At 44.4% G+C, this 20,759-nt stretch overlaps 1 protein-coding gene across 2 annotated transcripts in view; it reads right to left on the bottom strand.

Annotated features, from left to right (window-relative positions):
- TCN2 (transcobalamin 2) overlaps window positions 1-20,759 on the bottom strand; it is a 59,490-nt gene that overhangs the window by 9,157 nt on the left and 29,574 nt on the right. For both annotated transcript variants that reach the window (XM_075324374.1, XM_075324382.1), the window contains exons 5-8: window positions 19,149-19,304; window positions 17,338-17,513; window positions 16,813-16,993; window positions 12,449-12,623 (exon numbers count right to left, since the gene is read on the bottom strand). In XM_075324374.1, coding sequence (XP_075180489.1) covers window positions 12,449-12,623; window positions 16,813-16,993; window positions 17,338-17,513; window positions 19,149-19,304 — 688 coding nt within the window. The remainder of the gene's footprint in view (window positions 1-12,448; window positions 12,624-16,812; window positions 16,994-17,337; window positions 17,514-19,148; window positions 19,305-20,759) is intronic.

Here is a 20,759-nt window from a genome sequence, read left to right as displayed (position 1 = left end):
CAGGGAGCAGCGCACACTGAGCGCTGGCTCCTTGCTCTCCTACTTACAGCACACATCGGGTTAATTACCTGATGTGTGCTGCAGCTACATGTGCACAGAGCAGGGAGCAGCGCACAATGCTTAGCGCTGGCTCCCTGCTCTCCTACTTACAGCACACATCAGGTTAACTAACCCGATGTGTCCTGCAGCTAGCTACATGTGCACAGAGCAGGAGCCGGCAGCACAGGCAGTGAGAGCGGCGGAGGCTGGTATCGAAGGTAAATATCGGGTAACCAAGGACAGGGCTTCTTGGTTACCCGATGTTTACATTGGTTACCAGCCTCCGCAGAAGCCGGCTCCTGCTGCCTGCACATTTAGTTGTTGCTGTCTCGCTGTCACACACAGCGATCTGTGCTTCACAGCGGGATAGCAACAACTAAAAAATGGCCCAGGACATTCAGCAACAACCAACGACCTCACAGCAGGGGCCAGGTTGTTGCTGGATGTCACACACAGCAACATCGCTAGCAACGTCACAAAAGTTGTTCGTTAGCAGCGATGTTGCTAGCGATGTTGCTTAGTGTGACGGGGCCTTTAAGCAGCTGGACAAAAATATCACCCTGGCTGCCGCATTCAAGATAGAATGGAGAAGAGAAAGTTTGGTTAGAGTTAAGGGTGCTCTAGCGATCTCGTTAGCGATGTAACACGCCAGATCGCACATACGATTTGCCGAGATCACACATTTGACCGGCGCAACAAAAATTGACCTATGTGCGATCTCGGCAAATCTTATCTGCGATCTGGCATGTCACATCGCTAACGAGATCGCTAGTGATATAGAAGGGTTAATAGTTTCTCTATTTCTTCATTAAAGATTTATTGTTATTAGTAAGTATATCTGATGGTAGTTTATAGTCATGGAGCCTACGGAATAAGAGACAGTCTCAAGGATTATTATTGTCTCTAAATGTTCTTCTTGTCTTCTTCTTATCTCATATGCATGACTCTACATTTTTCTTTTGCTAAAACTTAAAGGTCATATGAGCAACTTGTAAAGTCCAGCTAAAAGCCTTATTTGCAAAATCACATTGATCTGTAAATGGTATAAATAAACTGTACTTTGGTTAAATAAACAGAAGAAATTGATCATGCCCACATGGATGCTGGTCTTTTCTCTCCGAGCGCTCGATCTTGATTAGGTCTGAAGAGGCCTAATTCAGAGGACCTCACTGGTGATCCCATAAGCTGACTTGTGACAAAACAGAACAGCTACAACAGTTTTTGGCGCCCAACGTGGGGCCGTGGCCAACCAGCCTATTCGGAAGAAGTTTTGGGGACTCTTGAGACAGTGAAATTTCAGCTGCAGCAAGGTGAGAAGCTTTATTCTTACACTTTATTTCACTCTCTCTGATTTCCCGAATATTCTGGGTAAGGCTGTACACACGGTTCAAGAACTCTGGCATCACCAGTGAGTATTGTTTTTTCATGCATGTCTGAATGAGAGTTGAAATATAGAGTAATAAGATAATCTGTGGTCCGTCCATTAACTGATTGCATAGATTGCATAGCACGGAATTTGGGACAGTCTCTGTATAATTGCATTTGCTGTGTTGCTGTGTTTTGTGTTTTGCTTTGGCCATCTTTGCATCTTTGATGGGCAATACACTGGTCTAGGGATATGTGTTCATAAGTGGTTTCATATTAATGCCTAGATAAAGTAGGCAGGCAATAGGTTGTTGTATATTGATGAGAAGTCTCTGAATAACAAAGTGACAAGTAATTGAGATAAGAGACTTGGTGAAATAATATGTATGTATAAGTCTAATGGTTATAGGTCATACTGTGGACTGTGAAAAGATGTTCCGGTTGTGAAATGTCACAGGGCATAGCCATATAGAGTATTTGAGTGGATACCTGACATATGTATTTTTTTTCCCATCAGTGTCAAGAGCGGTTTAGATAATTTTATTTACATGTGAGGTTCACTGACCCTTGGAAGGTGTATTGTTACATATGTTTCTAGAATCAAGTGCTGTGAAGGTATATAAGTAGTCTCAATTTTCTGCTGGGATTGTGTATTATACAAGTGGGTATTAGGGATGTTTTGGAAAAACTGAATCTGGACGAAGAATTCTTTTTGAGATAACACTCTTGCTAAACAAACTGTGCGCTGCCATTCTGTCATTCTGTTGGGAGGGGTCAAGTGAACAGCTGCGCGATTTTCTGCCCTCTGTGAGAAGTCAGCTCTGAGGATTGTTTTAACTCTAGTTTACGTTCGTTGCCGGAATACTTTGTAAAGGACCAGCATGAAGTACCCAACTGCACATCAGGTTTGAAGAAGTGGGTTAGAGAGCATTGTGGCCTTCCCACTTACATGGAGGTGGTCTAGCAGGTGAGAGGACTATCACACCTGGTCCTTCCTGCATTAGTCATCTGGTCTATTGGGTGAGAGGTGTTTTTTTAACCCTTCCCAATACGCCCTACAAGTGTAGCAGGTTAGAGTGAATGCTGATTTAGCCTTCCTGCTACCACTTGAGAGCCCATTCTGACTTGCCAGAAGAAGTGTGGCCTGTTAACAAGGTTCAGGGACACTGAGAGGGCATTTGCAGAAAGGTGGGCTGTGTGGGAATAAGTTGAAGCCATGGGCAACTTGTTCAGTGTGCAGCGTGGGGCTCCAGCAGGATCCAAAACAGCCAAACAGATAGTGCAAGAAAGAGAAGGCAAAGAAGCAGTGAAAAATGTCAGACCGATACTCAAAAAGGCAGACATGCCAGAGTACGAATGTTTGGATGTTGAGAAATGGCACAGATTCAGGGAAGAAAAGAGAGGTTGGATAAAAGATAAGAGGGTAGAGCAACAAGTAAATAAATGGTGTCGTGTGGCTGAAGAGGTGCAGCATTGTGGATATAAAGAGACCACAGCGGGAGATAAGGTGTATTATGAATGTTTTAATGCACCAAAAGCAGGAATTGTGACTGCTACCGCCCCCCCTTCACATAAGCAGAAACCCAGACCAGATGAATGGGCTTGTAAACATTGTAGTCAGAAAAACCCAGACTGGAGAGGTACTTGTGCTACGTGTAATGTTACTCGCCCTAAGCAGATTGCACTAAATCCTGTTCGAACCAGATCACATGTGATGACAGAGGACGCTGACACTGAGACAGAGGTAGTGAAGGAATTGAGTTTTGGGGAGGAAGCTGACGGTGAGGAAAGGAAAGAACGCCTTGGGACCAGTACAAAAAAATCAGATACATCCCGACCGAGGAAGGTCACAAGAATCAGACAGAAACAGGAATATTACCCCTGGAGCCCCTCTGACCAGCTAGCTATGTTGAAACAGTTACCTGACCCTGAAAACCAACCTTTCCCATTTTACAGGCAAATACAGACAATACAGGTGACTTATAAATGCACTTGGGCAGACCTCGAGAGTTTGGTGACTGCAAAGGCAGGTGACGTGCTGGGACACATAATTAAATCACATACTGATATGATGAAGGAGCAATCATGGGTCATGGATGTTCAGTCTGAGAGGTCTGGAATGACGTACTGTGAGGCATTGAAAGGATGGGCTACAAAGAAACAAACAGAGCAGTCTGTACTGATGACTGACGTGACACAGCAAAAAGGGGAGAGTATAGAGACGTACTTTGGGAGGTTGCAGCTGAAGTGGACAGACATGGGGTACAGTGCAAGAAACGACCTTGATATCAAAATATTGGTGAATGCATTCATTGACGGCATGAATAAGTTTTTACGAGAAGCAGTACAGACAGCCAGACCTGAGTGGAGAAACATGGACCCAACAGACCTTCTGCAAGTAGCTAAGGGGGTTGAACTGACAAAATGCAAGCGACCAGTTATGTATGCTAGAGCACAAGGAAGACAGTGGAAGCAGAGAGGGGGGGCACCAGGTGACCGAGCGACTGTACAGTGCTGGAATTGTGGACAGAATGGACATTATGCCAGACAGTGCAAAACTCCAAAAAGGAGAGTGAGCAGACTGATTTCCCTCCTCCCTTGCCTCTGACCTAAGAAACTGGCAACCCAGTGACAAATGTGTACCCTGTTTTCGTTCCCTCAGGACCTGGTCCCACCTTACTTACGACCATAACCATGCCAGGGGGGAAGGAGGCAGAATTTTTAATTGACACTGGGGCAGCCGGCACTGTGGTACATAAAGACCTGATAAAGCCAGATATGATCACTGACGAGACTGTGGAGTGTGTCGGGGTGGAGGGATTGGTGTCTGAAACTCCCTTGACAAAACAGATGAAGCTGAGATTACAAGATAGCCAGGAAATTCTCACAAAGCTTATTGTTAGTGAAAACACTCCTATGAATTTGCTGGGGGCTGATGTGTTAAGTGCTATCCAGGCTACCATACAATACACCCCAGAAGGTATTACAGTCACAAGTCCCCTCTCTGACAAACACTTGTGCAAGATTGCAGCAATGGTGTACATGTCCAAATCTGCGAGAGTATCCGATACCAGAACTAGTGAAGACATAGCAATGCAACAAGTTCCAGACATTGTATGGGCAAAGGAAAAAACTGATGTTGGTCGGCTTCCTATTCCCCCTTTTCTGGCAGAGAATGGTTGCAAAGTTTCACGTGAAAAATTACAGTACTGTAAGCAAAAGGTAACATTTTTGGGTCACTGTATCTCTGAAGGTACAAGACACCTGACTGAGGAGAGAAAACAAGCAGTCCAAAATCTCTCCTTACCCAGGTCCCACCGGCAACTGCGCACCTTTTTGGGCTTAGTGTCATACTGCAGGCCTTGGATAAGGTCTGCCTCGCAAATGATGCAACCCCTCTATGATTGTCTGTCATCTGACCCCTTTGACCTCACTCAGGAAGCTATTGATTCCTTTCATTCCCTTAAACTACTCATTGTATCTGCCCCGGCCCTGGGTATTCCAAATTACGATCAACCATTTTTCTTGTTTTGCACAGAACAGGGAGGGCATGCGACAGCCGTCCTCACACAGCAACATGGTGACAAACAAAGACCAATAGCTTACTACTCAGCGCGATTGGACCCAGTTGTCAGAGGGTCACCCACATGTGTCCGTGCTGTAGCGGCTGCTGCAGTACTGCTAGGGAAAGCTTGCGAGATCACATTGACATTTCCCTTAACAATTTACTCCCCGCATGACATTCATGCTATACTTGTGCAAGTCCAACCAAAACACCTGTCTATGGCCAGACAGCTCAGACTTGAATGTGCCCTTCTGATTCCTGAGTATGTCACCCTCAAGAGGTGTAATGTTCTGAATCCAGCCACCCTTTTGCCAGTAGATTCAGAAAAGGGGGAATTGGTGACAATGGTAGCAAGTGAGGATGAATACTTTGACATGACGCACGAGCATGACTGCATAGAGCTGATGAGTCAGGAGACAGCAGGTTTTCCACATGTCTATGATACACCTATTACTAATGCAGATTTTGAGTTTTTTGTAGATGGCTCCAGATACCACCTGGATGGGAGATTCTACACTGGATATGCAGTAGTATCCTCGCATGAGGTAATCCGAGCTGAACCACTCCCGCCGCACATGTCCGCGCAGGAGGCGGAGCTAACAGTGCTCATTGAGGCGTGTAGAGCGGGATCAGGTAGGAAAATTAATGTTTATTCAGACTCAAAGTATGGATTTGGGATCTGTCATGATTTTGGCCCTATCTGGAGAAGTAGAGCTTTTCTTACGTCAGCTGGTAAGCCTATTAAAAATGCAGAATTGGTAAAACGGTTAATGGAGGTACTAATGTTACCAGTCCAGGTTGGCATCATTAAGGTGAAAGCACACACAAAAGGTGACTCACTGGAGGTAGCGGGCAATAGAAGGGCGGATGCAGCTGCGAAAGCAGCGGCAAAGAGGCCTAGGGATCAGAGGATAGTGGCAGGGAGCCAGCAAGTCCCAGCCACAGTGAGTCTGGATGTCCTGAAATCCCTCCAGCATCAGGCTGCCCAAACAGAGAAGGAACACTGGGAGAAAATGGGAGCTGGGCTGAACTCGAATGGAGTATGGGAAAGTAAGGATAGGTTGTGTTTACCAAGGTCCCTGTTCCCTATGATGGCACAAGCAACACATGGCCCCACTCACGCCTCAAAAAGTCACATGTGTAACCAGGTGAATGCCTTCTGGATCGCTCCTGGCTTCAGTTATGTAGCCTCCAAACACGTACAATCCTGCATTATCTGCGCACAACACAACCCAGGTAAAACAGTAAAAGTCCCTAAGAAAGCAACACCCAGACCGCTCTACCCGTTTCAACGACTGCAAATAGACTACATACCACTACCCAAGGTAGGAGTGTATGAATACGTCCTGGTATGTGTAGATCTCTTCTCAGGATGGGTTGAGGCCTATCCAGTAAAATGTGCAAATGCTAAAACAACTGCAGAAAAACTGATGAAGGAACTAGTCTGTCGGTATGGCATCCCAGAAGCCATAGAAAGTGACAGGGGTACACACTTCACTGGAGAAATAATGAGGGACATTATGCAGGCTCTGGGAATAGAGCAGGCATTCCATACCCCTTATCATCCACAGAGCAGTGGAAAAGTAGAGAGATTAAACGGGACACTTAAACTAAAAATTCAAAAGGCCATGGCAGAGACAGGAAAGAATTGGGTAGAGTGCTTATCCCTGGCACTCTTTTCAGTCAGACACACTCCAAATAGAAAGACAGGCTTGTCTCCTTTTGAAGTCCTTTTTGGTAGTGCCCCAAAAACAGGTCTCTACTTTCCACAAGTGTTACAGATGCAACACGGCACTATGACAGCCTACGTCCAGGCCTTACAGGAAAGACTTAATGTGGTGCATAAACATGTCTTTTCATCCATTCCAGATCCCAATGCAAGTGCAGATGTGCATCAGCTGAATCCAGGTGATTGGGTGGTCGTGCGCAGACACGTGAGAAGGAGCCTAGATCCACGCTTTGATGGCCCATTCCAAGTCCAGCTGACCACATCCACCTCAGTGAAACTTGAGGGAAAACCCACCTGGATCCACGCCAGTCACTGTAAAAAGGTCACTCCACCGGCAGAATGACAGTTTTGCTAATTATCCTGCTAGGTGTAGCAGGGTTGCTGCACCAAACAAAGACACTGAGCGAACTTTTAAATACGGACTGGGATAATAAACTCATTCGCCACCATATTTCTCTTACTGAGGACATGGAAGGAGAAAAGCCTAAAGACTGTTGGATCTGCACACACAGTCCTATTTCTTCAAAGACTATGCCTTATTTAGCCTTACCTCTGGAACCACAGGAGGTGTTGGTACCAGACTGTATACACAATGAAACCTGGACTCAATCTAGATTTTTGGGAGAAGATGTACCTCGTGATGTATCTGCTACATTGACTATAGTTGGATGGGTCACTAAACCCTGGTTCCAGCTAAATATCACACGACCCGATGGATACTCGTGGTGGATGGAATACGATTCAGACAAGGGCATAATTGCCAAAATAAAGACTAAGATTCCTCATTCGGGCCCCATTCCTCATGATGGATTATGGTTCAGTCTTCAATACAATGGTGTTGGAAATTGTGGAAAAGACAATAACTGTTTCTATATACATACACATAACTTAACCAAGGACAATGAGACAGTATATCAGAAGGGTATTGAGGGCTGTACATCATCATTTATTAGACGGACTTTTAGGAGGGAGCGGGGTAGCTGTATCTCGGGTATGACTGGAAAACAAATGAACAATACGTGGTGTGCTCATAAAGTCATGAAGGGGCTTCTGAATCTGCTTTATTGTGTACAAAGTCAAACTCACTTTTGTATTTTCCCAGAGGGAGTGTTTTTGGTTTGTGGGAATCGTGCTCACAAGTGGGTGAGCCCTGATATGAGAGGGGTTTGCACACTTGCCAGACTTACACCAGCCACTTTCATAGTTCCTCATAGTAAAGTAGATGTAGCAGCTGTCCCAATTCATACCTTGTATAAAGGAGCAGCAGATAATAAACCCCGGCCAAATGGTAGGCCTCATGTAGTAGAAATGGGAAAAGCAAATAAGGTATTTAGTGCTATTTTCATACACCCTTTCTTAATGCAAATGTGGGACAAGCTAGTAGAGTCCACTGACTACCTGGATGATCAAATTTTTCGGGTTCTTGAGATTCTTAATGCTACCAATGCTATACATAAACAATTAATTGTAGTCACTAACCAGCATACTATAGTGCTAGACTTTGTGACAGCAAAAGACGGCGGAATGTGTCAAATAATTGGTCCTGCCTGTTGCCATTACATTGACCCTGCAGGCAACCTCCAGGTTAGAGCAGATATACAGAAAACAAGTGAACTTAGGGATAAATGGTTAAAAGAGCACGATGCCAACAAGGACTCCTGGTGGGGAAATACATTTTCTTTTATGAATCCAGCCAATTGGTTTAAGGGCATAGCAGGTTGGGTTTCCGGCATTATACAAACCTGTATGCAAATATTGTTGTTCTGTCTACTGCTTTATATAGCTGTAAAAGCATTGATATATGCATTACCTAAACTAATGAATAATGTATGTTCTAAGAGTCCCAGCATTGAACCCTCTGTAGTTTACTACGGACCCCAAATGGCCTCTGCTGACCGGGAGTAGGTGTCCACACTGAGGGTGGATGGGTGAAGTCTTAGGAAGACCCCTCATGGGTACTAGGCCCATGAGCCAGCAGCTCCTGTTTGGACGCCTACTGACCCTGTAGTGAAGGTTATACCATTTACAAAAGGGGGAAATTGATATAGAAGGGTTAATAGTTTCTCTATTTCTTCATTAAAGATTTATTGTTATTAGTAAGTATATCTGATGGTAGTTTATAGTCATGGAGCCTACGGAATAAGAGACAGTCTCAAGGATTATTATTGTCTCTAAATGTTCTTCTTGTCTACTTCTTATCTCATATGCATGACTCTACATTTTTCTTTTGCTAAAACTTAAAGGTCATATGAGCAACTTGTAAAGTCCAGCTAAAAGCCTTATTTGCAAAATCACATTGATCTGTAAATGGTATAAATAAACTGTACTTTGGTTAAATAAACAGAAGAAATTGATCATGCCCACATGGATGCTGGTCTTTTCTCTCCGAGCGCTCGATCTTGATTAGGTCTGAAGAGGCCTAATTCAGAGGACCTCACTGGTGATCCCATAAGCTGACTTGTGACAAAACAGAACAGCTACAACACTAGCGATATCGCAGCATGTAAAGCACCCTTGACACAGATTAGTAGAGAGTTGCAGTAGTCCAGACGAAAATGAATAACAATAACAGTCACAGTAAGAGTTTTTTCAGTTTCAAATTTTAGAAAAGGCCAGATTCTGGAGATGTTTTTAAGATGCAAGTAATATGAAATATTAGCTATAGGGAATAAAGGAAAGTTCTGTGTCAATTATAACCGCAAGACAGAGTGTGCTTGGGAGTTATGGTTCAACCACTTCATGAGAAGATGTGTACTTTGACAAGTAATAGGGCAATAATGTTTTGAACCTTTTTATTTTCAGGCTCCATATCTCACCACCCAATTCAGCTTCGCTTGTGAGGCTACTTTCATTTTATAAACAATAATCTTGGCTATCTCATAAATAAATTTGACTGGCAACTATTTAGCATATCATTAGTTATGCAGACTCTTGTGATATCACTGCATTGTTACTGTTTTGCTTCTAAAAATCCAAATTTAAATTTTTATTATTTTGTTAGTATTTTGTAAATCCACCTTTGGCTTTGAACACTGCCTGAATCATTCTGGGCATGCTCTCGATCACATTTTAAGCATGTGTCAACCGAAATCTGATGCCAGGTCTCTTCTACAGATTCCTAATGTTGGTGCATACTGGTCGACTCACTTGGGTACGTATAAAGCTTATTCTTCAACTCTACCCACAAATATTCGTTTGGGTTGAGGTCTGAGGACAGTGGGAGTCAACCCAGCACCTCTAATTCATTGTCGTTGAATGATTTCTTCACCTTTCTCGACGTATGCTTTGGGTCGTTGTCCTGCTGGAATACTATATCGTCCTTTTCATTCTCATACTACTCGAGTGTACAAATTAACTCGTCTAGTAGGATACTCACATGTAGCTCACTATTAAGTCCTACATTGATCCTGGTCAAGTAACCAATCCCATTGGCTGTGGAACAACTTCATATCATCAGGCTTCCTCCACCAAACCTGACAGTTCCTACAATTTCTTGATCTGTTAGCCACTTTTTCCCTTATTTCTTCCAGACCCATTTGCACCCATCAGAGCCTAGTCTATTGACTTTCATGATATCTCTTCAAATCACCCTTTTCCAATCTTCTACTGTCCACTTTTCGTTCATGTTTGCAAACTTGAGCTGACGCTTCTTATGACAATATTAAAGTCAAGGATTCTTCAACCTTTCCAGACTTGTGTAATGTGCATCGCATGGTGCGTGTATGGACGCATGTGATCTCACTATAATGAAGCATACGAGCCACCTCCACTACCATGTATGTTGCACCAGATTTGATAACCCTTGCGATGAGCCATGTTGTTGACTCGGATTTTTTGTCTAGACGCCCGCCTGTTGGCTTTTGAATGGATGGACGTACTTCATTTCATATTCTTCCAACTGTCATGGCCTCACATGATGCAGTTTGGCAATTTTCATGGCCGAGAGACCACTATCGATGAGCTGAGTGATGTGGTTTCTCTGTTCTTGGGAAATCTTCTCCATGGCGGCTGCTCCTTGATTTGAAACAGTGACATTTCGCTTGTGCATGAACCTAATAACACACTGAGCTATTAGGGAATGTGAGAACAAGTTGTCATTTATAGTATATAAGAAGAGAAGAAAAAAAAATTCCACCACCAGGAGCAAAAGAGTAACAATGTACTGACATGACAAGAATCTGCATAACTAATCATATGCTATATAGCTGTAAGATAAATGTATGTATAAGATAGCTAAGATCATTGTCTATAAAATGATAGTAGTCTCACGCGCAAAGCTGTAGTGGATGGTAAGATATGGAGCCTGAAATTCAAAAGTTGAAAACATGGTTACCCTTTTGCTCGTCAGTGTATAATTGGGTGTCATCAGCATAGGAATGATATTGGAAACTAAATCTGCTGATGGTTTGTCCAATAGGGGCAGTATATAGAGAGAAGTGGATGGGAGGTTGGACTGAGCATTGAGGAACCCTAATAATAAAGGGAAGATAAGAGTAGTAAGAGGCGGCAAATGATAGAGTGAAGCAGTGGTCAGAGAGGTAGGAGAAGAACAAAGAGAACTCTCTTGAGGCCCATAGAGCGGAGCATAGTGAGGCGTAGCTTTTGGTCCCCAGTGTCAAATGCAGATGAGAGATCTAGTAGAATCAGCAGGGAGTAGTGGCCTTTAGATTTTGCGGTTAGTAAATTGTTAGAGACTTCAGTAAGGGCAATTTCAGTAGAGTCTGGACAAGAGAGGGGGGAGATCGGAGCTAAAGATGACTAGATTGTTCAGAAGTTGCTGGGTATTGATGCCCCATAGATTTCTGCTTCTGTGATAAGTGGGACTGTTTAGGGACTGTAGAAAGTTTTTGACAGGGAAGGAAAAAAGGTTGAGGTCAGAGAGTGGGGGAGGGGAGTTATTAAAGTCATGCGCTGAGCAGAGTCAAGAGAAGACCAAGTCCAGAGCTTTTGGAATCACAAGTGTTTCTTCCTTTCTCCTTTGCTAACAACTACCAGATTTTTATTTCTAAATACATGGCATTGCAAAAGATTCAATCAACATACAAGTATGTTTCCCCGATATTAACAAAGATGTGTATTTACAATATCTCATGTTTATATTGATCAATCATTGCTGCAGAGTGTATGAAAAAGTTGTGAATTAATAAATTGATCAATTTTATCACGTACATACTGAATCAATATCATAAATTTACATTTAAAAGGGCTTAACCAAGACTATTTTTTTTTCTATATTAAAAGGCAGGTAATTCTACTTTGGCATCAGCTGTGAGTGGTCATCGGCTGCTCCTGCCGGTGATTCAGCTGCTCCATGTCGATATATCATCTCTTCGTCTTCCAGGCTTCTCTGTCGGCGGGGTGTGACTGTTCTCGTCATGCTGAGTAACAGCCCGTTTCCCGCAGTTAGGCAGCAGGCAGCTGGATGCAAATAAGTTTGACTATGGCAGTTATGCCCCATCAACAGGGCAGCGCAGAAGAGAAGCCACAGCTGTCAATGTGATGTCAGTGGAAGCTGCTGAATCGCCAGTGGTCTGTGCCAGCTGATATCAGCGCAGAGCAGAAAAAGCAGTTAGTTCTTAAGCCCATAGTAAAAAATTAAACAGTCTAGATATCCCCTTTAACTCCTTCTCGGTGGCCTTCATAGTTGTACCTAACCTTGTTTACATCTCTATATTATACCATATCTATGAGATAACAATAGAGTCTTCACCATAGTAACTCAGAGAGTGTTAATATTTTCTGGAACTTACGAAAACTTAGAATTTTGGTCTTGGGCCGTCTTCAGAATATCTAGCAGTGAGGAACGTGAAGGGACTTTAATCAACTCATTGAAATTCTGGCCTTCTACCATCAACCGGACGTGGATAAATTCATTACCAAGAACGATATCATCAGTGGGTGAAACAGGGATTAACAAGGGATTGTCTAAACAGGAAAATAAGAAACATTGGTTAATATCGGCCAACTTCAGAAACTGATGTTTCGAAGGTGGCCATACACCTTCAATAGTTGTTGAACGAGCACTTATTTGCTAGACAACTATTTTGCCAAATCATCCCCATACATTTGCATGCTCGGTTAGGTAGAGCATGCTTGTGCTTTCTATGAGGAGCAGGAAGTAAGCCGCTGTCGTCTGGAAACTTTCTCCTGAGAACAAAACAACTAGACTTTGAAATTCATCTTGAATTATTCTGACTTCCACCAACATAATCTACCAAAAGGAGAGTCAGGAGGCCCCCATACACACAAGGTAGTTAGCTTATTCCTCTGAAGTTGGAGGGTTTTGTTATCTTAGCTGTAATGTGTATGGGATCCTTAAAGGCATTGTCAGAACTTTCAGATTTCTCTCCCAATCTTTATCTTTACCTTCATAAGGCACTTACATTTGTGTGTCTCCTTCCCGTCTTCTGGAGTGCCATCTTATCATTTGAATACCCATGTCATGATCTAACTTGAGATTACATTATATCATCATTTGGGTCTCTTTCTCCAGTTGATAGCCTACTCTGTCAGCAGAACGTCATCAATTTAAGGGTTTGGGGAGGGGATATGTGGTATCGTGGTCTCCTATGTGGTATCCCATCCCATGTGGTATCATTTGGTACTTGCTCTACTGCTGCTGAGTTAGACAGTTGTCGTGTGGTAGTAGATCTCTTCCAGTGTGCCAGAATTACTTTGTGCACTGTCAAGCAGTAACAATTGCATTATGTTTTGCTGTGCATACTGTGAGGTAGTGGGGGGGACTCATATGTGAAGGATGGTATGTATCCCCCAGAATGCACACAGAAACATATTAGAGTACTGGACAGTGGTGAGTCCACTCCCTCCGGGCTGGGTTTTGGATACAGCTCATGACCACTGATTTCATTTAAAAGTTCCTGCAAAGGTTTGGGAGGAGCAGAGTTTGTTTTGTTAGTTGCAGAGCAGGGAGGTTTGTGTATGCCATGCTTGTGTGGAGCTAGAACACAGGTCTGTGGATTCTGCATCGTGGAGCGACTCGGCGAGGCCGTCTCCCATGATAACTGGTACCTTCTATCTGCTTATATTTGGACTGTGTGAAGCCCCGGCTGCGACCAGGAGGACATCTATGGTTACCTGTTATTTTCAAGTGCTGAATAAAAGCCGTGTGAGTTGGACTGTATTGGGTCACTGCCTCTGTCGTCCTGTGCGAACCCCGCAACGTTACAATACACTGAGGATTGTTTACTGCCATCTACTGGTCAATGTATGAGTATGAAAGTTATGTGTTCATTCTCCTCACAACAAGCTGCCATTGAAACGGGTGAGAGGAGCCTCCACCTCTGTGCTGACAAGACCAGTAAACTGAATAAACCAGGTCTAGTCAGGAGAGAGGAAAGAAGCTCCCAGAATCTCTTATCCCAGTCCACGCTGAGGGGACATCTTTATATAATCACTTCCATGTCGGAGTGAAGCTTCATACAGCCAGGAGAGATAAGGCTGAACATGGGGGTCTCCTGCATACTGGTTTCTATGTTCTTCCAGCTAGAACCAGTGCAACGTGACTTCTTTGCCACAAACTCTGTTTGTCATACCACCTGCAATAGGGAACGGTAGCGCATGTGAAGGTCCCTCCATCAGCAAAGCATTACCGGACTGTGCAGAATATTACCTCCTACAGCAAGTGAGGAGAACTGTACTCCAGCCACCCTGAGAGGCCTAAGCTTGCTTGTTGTATAAGGAGAAGACACCTTCTTTTATACCAAAATACTAAGTGTATCATATATAGTGAACTGCCGCCACTTTGCCTTTAAGAGAGAGACTGTACTCTGTTTTCTCTTTCAGTAAAGTGTTATGTTTGCAAGTTCACCCATGTGTCTGGCTGCTTGTAACTGCACAAACATCACGGGTGCCCAGACACCTGCACCCAGACACCACCTCCATAGGAGCGCCCCCGGGGGAGTCCTATACCATCTCTGCAAATACCACCTCCCGCTATTGACAATTGTTGTGGACACGAGGGAAGAGTTTAGGGGTCCAGCGACCCACTTCAGCTACCATGACAGTATCATCTGCTGCCAGTGGAGCTACATATCCCAGCTGGCCCCTCTACAACATCTGGCGCCTCCCCCGTGGGTCACTGCAGACATACATCCCATGTTTTCATCACCCAGAGCAAGCAGCGGCATACTTGTAGTATCAGGGACTGGAAGTGACTGGGCCTGACGGGCTGGAATTGGGTGGCAGGAGCAAAGATAGTGTGCATAGCCACCTGGATTTAGTTAACATTAATTTTTTAAGTCCACATAGGCATAGAGTGCCTATAATAGAAACGGAGGTCTGGGGATAAGACCCCCAGAGAGGTGAAGCAAAACAAAGCCCCCCTTACATTACCAAGTAACTTAGTTACCTGCGCCTTAGTTGGTGGGTGTGATGCCCATCTTGCTGGGTGTAGCCTGGCATGCAGCCCGGAACAGGATTTCAGGATGCAGGGCAGGCTTCGCCCCCGTATGCCCCTCTTGTCTGGGGGTCTTACCTTCAGACCCCAGCAAACAACACCATACCTACGTGGATTTAAAAAATTAATGTTAACGAAGCCCGGGTGGCCATGCCCACTGACTCCGCTAACACCCACTAACTCCGGACAATCACACACACTCACTTCCAGATCCAAGTGTGCCCAACCAGCTGCCTCTTCTATGCATGCAGTCTGATGGGAGGACACACAATACTGTTATTATTACCTCCCTACCTTTATCTTTTATTAAATCGAGATTCTACCCATAGCCACAAGGATCTTCAATCCAAGATGAGCTGAGTATGTGTTGTGTCTGGTGTAGCAGAGCTGCCTGTGTTGTGTTTATTCTAGCACAGATAATTTTGTTGGGGTGTGTCTGGTGTAGGATAGCTGTGTGTTCTTCAGTGTTGATTCTAGCAGAGATGATTGGGTTGTGGTGTGTCTGGTGTAGCAGAGATGACTGTTGTGTTCGGTCTGGCGTAGCAAAGCTGACTGAGTTAGGTCTGGTGTAGCAGTCATAATTGTGTAATGTTGGATCTTGTGTGGGAGAGCTGACTGTGTTGTGTTGGGTCTGGTGTAGTCGAGCTGACTATTCTACTTGGACTGCTGTAGCACTGCTAATGGTGTTGTGTTGGGTGTGGCGTAGGAGAGCTGACTTTGTTGTGTTAGATCTGGTGTTGTACGGTTGACTGTTTTGGGTATAGTGTAGCACAGCCTATTGTCTAGCATTGGGTCTGGTGTAGCAGAGCTGACTGTGTTTTCATGGCTGTGGTGTAGAAGAGCTGACAGTTATGCTCTGTGGGGTCAGGTGTAACAGAGCTGACTGTGTTGGATGTGGTGTAGTAGAGCTGACTGTGTTGTATTGGGTCTCGATAACGTAGCCTATAATCTAGTGTCACTGTCACTGCTGAATTAGGATGTAAACAAGAAGAGCTGCAGACTGAGGCTACTTTCACACATCCGGTTTGAGCAGTGCGGCTCAATCCGGCTGTGAAACCTATGCAACGGATGCGGCGAAAACACCGCATCCTTTCCATAAGTTTTTTTACATGCGGTCTGTCCATTTTTTTCCGGTTGCGGCACGCTACTGAGCATGCGCAGTGGAAGAAACCGCATGCGGCGGCCGGATGCGGTTTTTGCCGCATCCGGCGTCCATAGGCATGCATTGAAAAATGCGCCGCAGCGGCCGCATGCGGCGCAATGCGTTTTTTTTCCCGGAGCAAAAAAACGTGCCAGGGAACGTTCCATCCGGCCGCCGCATCGGCTAAATCTGTCGCATGCGGCAAAAAACAGACGGAACACAAGCCCATGCGGCACAATGCGGCGCCAAAGCAAGTCAATGCTGGAAAAAACGAAACCGGCGGCAAAAAAAAAAAACGGTTTTGTTTTTTCAGCAGAGCGCCGGATTGTGCCGCACTGCTACAGCCGGATGTGTGAAAGTAGCCTGAAAAGTATTACATGGATATGAATGGTGTGGTTTAGGCACTACGCACGATGGGTAATAGTATTTTTTTTGTTTCTAGACCTTGTTATTAAAATGATAAACCCCTTTTTTGTCAGAAAATGTCCAACAATCTTTAGTTAAATTGAGACAACACAGTTACTCCTGTCAGTCATATCCCACACGTGGTCACTTACTTATGCTGCTTTCACAATCCACATTAGCCACATCCAAATATGATTTCTGGAACAGCACAGGCATTAGCTGGGACATCATCGCAGGGTTTGAGAACTTTCCTTTTTCCACTCCTTTTATCAAGGCCTTTATTGCTTTAGAACAGGTATCCTTGTCTTTTCTTCCACCCAACGCTGACAAAAACTACAGAAGAGGCAGAGGAATGTTTAATAGTGCAGTGCAGTAAAGCAAAACTCTCTACGCGGAGGGACCCCAAACTGCGGGTACTAAATAGGAGACTTCTAAGAAACAAACAGTCGTCCAGCATCAAGACCTCATTGGATGCTTCTATTAATACTTATTTTTGGAATTTCTTTCTAGAGATATTCTATTTCTTGGGCCACATGTAAAGTTGTACACAAGAATTTTTACATATAGCATCTCATTCGGAATATTTTTTTTCCATCGTTCACCAGTGATAGTCCTTCTGATAGTTGGGTCTCAATAGCCCAATAGTCCCTATAAAGCTCTTGTATCTAGAGACTCACCTGCACAGCAAGGGGGGTGCTGTAAAGGTTTCCTAGTTCCCCTTCGGTGTTTTGGGATGTAACAATTTTGTCTTTTATGCTTTTAACAGAATTTTTTATATGCATTACCAGCTCCCGGGGATAATTATTGACTCTCTTTACACACAGCAGTGCGATGCCGGCCATGGCTTCTGTGTCTGCAACAGCAAAAATATATTACACTGTTAGTAATATAGATTTCATTCATATTAGCTGCTGGAGTTTCTTAAAGACTTTACATAAGCAATTCCACCATTAAGGCCCAGGACACATGGCGAGCAAAAAAAGCCAAGTGGAGTGTGATTTAAAAAAAAAAAAAAAAAAAAAAAAAAAAAAAAAAAAAATCGCATTCCACTCGGAATCATGTTATTCTATGGGGCCGTTTCCATCTGCAATTTTTTTCTCAGCTTTAATCATACTGAGAAAACAATTGCAGCATGCTGTGGGTATAATCCGATCCGTATTCACTCGCGCCCATACAAGTCTATGGATGCGAGTGAAACATCACACTGCACTAAGATGACATCAGAGTGCAGTGCGATAATTGCATCAGCTGATAGTGGAGGAGATGGAGAGATTAATCCCTCCCTCTCCTCGGCAGCTGTGATCCGATCGCAAGGATCGCATCACAATTGCATGATACTCGGTTCACGCTTGCAGCAGAGTGGGAGACGGGGGTCATTAGCATAACGCATTTGAAGCTCTTGCATCACATGGCATATGTTCATCTGTCCCCAGTTTTAATGGACCAGAAATTAACCATTTTTTTTTACTTTATATCTTTTCAGGCCTTAGGCGGGCTTTGCACGTTGCGACATCGCAAGCCGATGCTGCGATGCCGCACGCGATAGTCCCCGCCCCTGTCGCAGGTACAATATCTTGTGAAAGCTGGCGTAGTGAAAATTATCGCTACGCCGGCTTCACATGCACTCACCTGCCCTGCGACCGTCGCTCTGCCTCCTTATTAAGGGGGCGGGTCGTGCGACGTCACTGCGACGTCACATGGCAGGTGGCCAATAGGAGCGGAGGGGCGGAGATGAGCAGGATGTAAACATCCCGCCCACCTCCTTCCTTCCGCATAACCTACGGAAGCCGCGGTGACGCCGGTAGGAGATGTTCCTCGCTCCTGCGACTTCACACACAGCGATGTCTGCTGCCGCAGGAGCGAGGAACAACATCGGACCGTCGCGTCAGCGTAATTATGGATTACGCCGACGCTGCACCGATGATACGATTACGACGCTTTTGCGCTCGTTAATCGTATCATCTAGGCTTTACACACTGCGATGTCACATGCGATGCCGGATGTGCGTCACTTTCAATTTGACCCCACCGACATCGCACCTGCGATGTCGTAGTGTGCAAAGCCCGCCTCAGTCTGGGTTCACATGTCATGTAATGGTCCGTTTGTAACGGATCCAACGAAGGTCTAATAACGGATTCCTTAACGGATTGTCCAAACGGATCACTTTTTTTAACCAAACCATTAAGAGTTTCGTTATTGTTATAGTCAATGGAACCGATAACGGATGCGTTTTTGCATTTTTCAAACGGATGCAAAAACGGAAATGATTACAGGACATGTGAACACAGCCTTACATTGGACAGCTCACTTGTGACAACCCTGTGGGCAATTAAAAATTGTGCCCATGTTGGATTGGCAGCACACCAATAGAATATAAATCTATATCTGGGAAATGTCCTGCCCAGATCTCTGCTTTGAATTTTGACGTGTTTCAAAACTGGTCCAAATAATGTTCCATATTCCTATTTGAGAAGTACATTCTCCGCACCTATTGAGATGGTTTCTCCATATCCAAATTTGTTTTGCTCTTCAGCAAGGACCAGCTTGTGGACCACATGTCTGTCGACTATCTTGCCATTGACGCACATCGCCAGAATGCCCAGGCTGTACTGGAAGTAGTTAGAAAGTGGTTTGCCATTAAGTGCTGTATAAAAAGAAAAACATCATCATAAAGCTGTGGGTACGAATATTAGGTTGTTAAAAATCTGTATTCTTCTAAAATCACTTGCAGCCATAATTGTTAGAAATTTTTCCCACTGGAGCCAATATTCATTTTGGACCTTTCATTTTTTCCTCCCATTCTTCCAAGAATGATGACTTTTTTATTATTTTTCAGTCTAAAAAGCTGTTTGAAGGATTGCTTTTATGAGGGCAGACTTGTAGTTTTGTAAGGTTATGACTATATTGTGTTTTATCCACAAGTCAGGGTCTTCATCGGTTCTTACATCTGAAGCCTGGGAAGGATTTCAGCCTATGCACTGACTGGGCCATTGACTATAATGATGTCAATGTAGTCAGTCACTGTGTGCTCTATCGGACATTGTTTGGTCCATATCCGCCAATTTAACACAGTCGACCACGTCTTGGAGGCCACCTCTGGCTGAAAATTATGTTTGACAGACCACACAGTGACTCCATCTTCATTATTACAGTCAATGGCCCTGTGAGCATTTTGTGGAGGTGTGGTGATAGAAAATGGCAATTCTGTCATTTATTTTTATTTTACACTACTTATCATTTTGATTAAATAATGTTATATTTTGATAGCTCAAACATTTACGGTAATACTTAATATTTAGTCAAGGGTGAATAATGAAAAATTTGGGTTTGGATTTTTCTTACTGAATATCAAGTACGATTCTAGTATTCATTCCGAATAACAAATCTAAAGGGTACTTTACACGCTGTGATATCGGTATCGATATCGCTAGCGAGCGTACCCGCCTCCATCGGTTGTGCGACACGGGCAAATCGCTGCCCGTGTCGCACAACATCGCTTTCACCTGTCACACTACTTACCTGCCTAGCGACGTCACTGTGACCAGCGAACCGCCGCCTTTCTAAGAGGGCGGTTCGTTTGGCGTCATAGCGACGTCACTATGTGGCCGCCCAATAGCAGAGGAGGGGCGGAGATGAGCGGGCCGAACATTACATCCACCACCTTCCTTCCTCATTGCCGCGGGACGCAGGTACGGTGAGTTTCCTCGTTCCTGTGGTGTCACACACAGCGATTTGTGCTGCTGCAGGAACGACAAACAACCTCACTACTCACCTGTCAACGATTTTTGGTGTTGGAGCGACCTCTCCAATACCAACGATTTTTACCTCTTTTGCGCTCGTTTTAGGTCGCTCAGAGGTGTTACATGCTGCGATGTCGCTAACGACGCCGGATGTGCGTCACAAACACCGTGACCCCGACGATATATCGTTAGCGATGTCACAGCGTGTAAAGCACCCTTAAATCAAGTCAATAGGGAACCTGAGCATTATTCAGGGAAATCTTCAAGAAAATTGCTCGGGTTCCCCATTGACTTGCATTAAGGGTACTTTACACACTGTGATATCGGTACCGATATCGCTAGAGAGCGTACCCGTCCCC

The sequence above is a fragment of the Anomaloglossus baeobatrachus genome, chromosome 1, assembly GCF_048569485.1.
Source record: "Anomaloglossus baeobatrachus isolate aAnoBae1 chromosome 1, aAnoBae1.hap1, whole genome shotgun sequence".
Classification (NCBI taxonomy): Eukaryota; Metazoa; Chordata; class Amphibia; order Anura; family Aromobatidae; genus Anomaloglossus; species Anomaloglossus baeobatrachus.
The sequence above is the reverse complement of the archived record's forward strand: the minus strand, read 5'-3'. Positions and strand labels throughout refer to the sequence as shown.